Source organism: Phaethon lepturus, unplaced genomic scaffold (genome assembly GCF_000687285.1).
Source record: "Phaethon lepturus isolate BGI_N335 unplaced genomic scaffold, ASM68728v1 scaffold29755, whole genome shotgun sequence".
In the NCBI taxonomy this organism is placed as follows: domain Eukaryota; kingdom Metazoa; phylum Chordata; class Aves; order Phaethontiformes; family Phaethontidae; genus Phaethon; species Phaethon lepturus.
The window spans coordinates 4,358-6,190 of record NW_010541698.1 but is presented as its reverse complement, the minus strand read 5'-3'; the positions used below and the strand labels follow the sequence as shown (position 1 = coordinate 6,190).

At 49.0% G+C, this 1,833-nt stretch overlaps 1 protein-coding gene across 1 annotated transcript in view; it reads left to right on the top strand.

The window, feature by feature from the left end:
* Positions 1-1,235: 1,235 nt before the first annotated feature.
* Positions 1,236-1,833, top strand: part of VPS37C (vacuolar protein sorting 37 homolog C (S. cerevisiae)) — a gene marked incomplete at its 3' end in the record, with an annotated part of 2,384 nt that continues 1,786 nt past the window's right edge. Inside the window, 2 exon segments of the mRNA XM_010287812.1 lie at positions 1,236-1,328; positions 1,406-1,577. Coding sequence (XP_010286114.1) covers positions 1,236-1,328; positions 1,406-1,577 — 265 coding nt within the window.

Sequence of the window (1,833 nt, the reverse complement as noted above, 5' to 3'; positions counted from 1 at the left end):
TGCCGCTATTCCAAATTTTCCCCTCTTGCGCTCTTTCAGTCTCATTAATAACAAGAACAACCCTATAAGTTTATTTCTGTTTGCAGAGTGATGAAGTTCCCTACATATGTGTGTAGTAAGGGAGCTTTTAGGCTTTCAGGCGGTTGTTACTCGGACGGGTTTGGCTGGATCCTGGGTGAAGAGATGTGGTAACCCTCAGCCTTACCTTGTCATTCTGTGTTACGTGCAGAGGCTGACGCAATGTTCCCGGAGTGATATCGTTGGGATGTTTCACTCAGGTGAAGTGTAGAAGAGCCACGAGCAATTAGGACGACACCGAAATTCCCGTCGGCTTTTTGGTACGTCCCTTTCCCTTTTGATGGGAGGGCGTTGCTCCCGTGTTTGTCGCCTGGGTTTTAGTGTATTCCTGCATTGTTGCATCCCTCATCTTAGAACCTGTGACACCATCATCTGATATTTGCTAAATATTATCAGACAGCCTGGATTATTTGGAGTAAGTCATGGATGTAGTGCAGAAAAATCTATTATTTTCCTGATTTTAGTAATATTTTACCAGTTTTTAAAAATCACAAGTATTGGATCAAGTTCACCACATCTAAATAACGCTATCACCCAGTGTTTTCTAAGGGTAGCAGCAATAACTGAGGGAAGTGATGGCACCATGTAGCTAGGAAAGAAAACACCTAGAAAGAAAACACAGCAAATGAGACCAGAGCCAAGGAACTGGAGAGGTGGCGAGGTACAGGAAGACACAGGTGGCAACGGTGGCCCCACTGGTGACTGTGGGCTGTGGGCACCGTGGGATGCGAGCAGATCCGGGAGGTTTGCTCAGCAGAACGGGAATCTGGAATGGAGCAGTGCAGTGAGACTCAGCTGGAGTTTGAGAGTCAGGGTGGTGTCACCCTGCTACAGAGTGGCTGTGAGTAGGTGTTTCCTTGCCAAAACTGTCTGGCACACACAAGTAATCCTTCTAAATATGCTGTGAAAAGGAAAAAAGTCACTTGCCAAAGCAGAAATGAGTAGATATATTCTGTTTTCCTTCTCGCTCTGCCCTTGGTCTGGCTGATTCTTCATAGCACAGGGGAACTTCTCTGGCGTAGCTGTTTCAAGCAGTTTAGCAAAGCTGGTTTTAAATCCCTAATAGGATTAGTACCTATTTGCAGTTTGTTTTAGAAAACCTCATCTTTATTTGACGTCCTTTCCCTGTCCTAGGAGTCTGCAGCTCCTCTGGGAGGATGGACACCCTGAGGAACCGGACGGTGGAGGAGCTCCAGGAGCTGCAGGAAAATGCCGAGGAGATCGAGCGCCTGGCCCTGGAGTCCCAGGAGGTACGTGCGAACGGCGTGACACGGGCTGGGCTTTGTTAGCACCTCGCCTGCCATGACTGTCACGTCTCCTTCCGCAGGTTCAGGAGCTGCAGCTGGAAAGGGAGATGGCCCTTGCCGCCAACCGGAGCTTGGCCGAGCAGAACCTGAAGTTTCAGGCGCCGCTGGAGACGGGGCGAACCGAGCTCTCTAACAAATACGAAGAGCTGCAGAAGCTGGCTGAGCGGTGTAAAGAGCAAAAGGCAAAACTGGGTGAGCATTTGCAAACCTTGCTCCCTTTCCGATGGAGTCACGTGGGCTGTAGTTAGTGCAACATCCTTCCCTTTTGCTTCTGCCTACCTTGGCCATACTGAGCAGAGATACTCTCCCGAGTGGTGGCAGAAAGGACTCTGCTGCGTATAAAATGTATATTCTCCTGTTTCCTGGTCAAACTCAGTCGGACAGATAAAGGATGCTGCCCCAGGAGAAAACCCTTCTAGTGCAGCAGTGGCTAAGGTTCTTTCCTCTT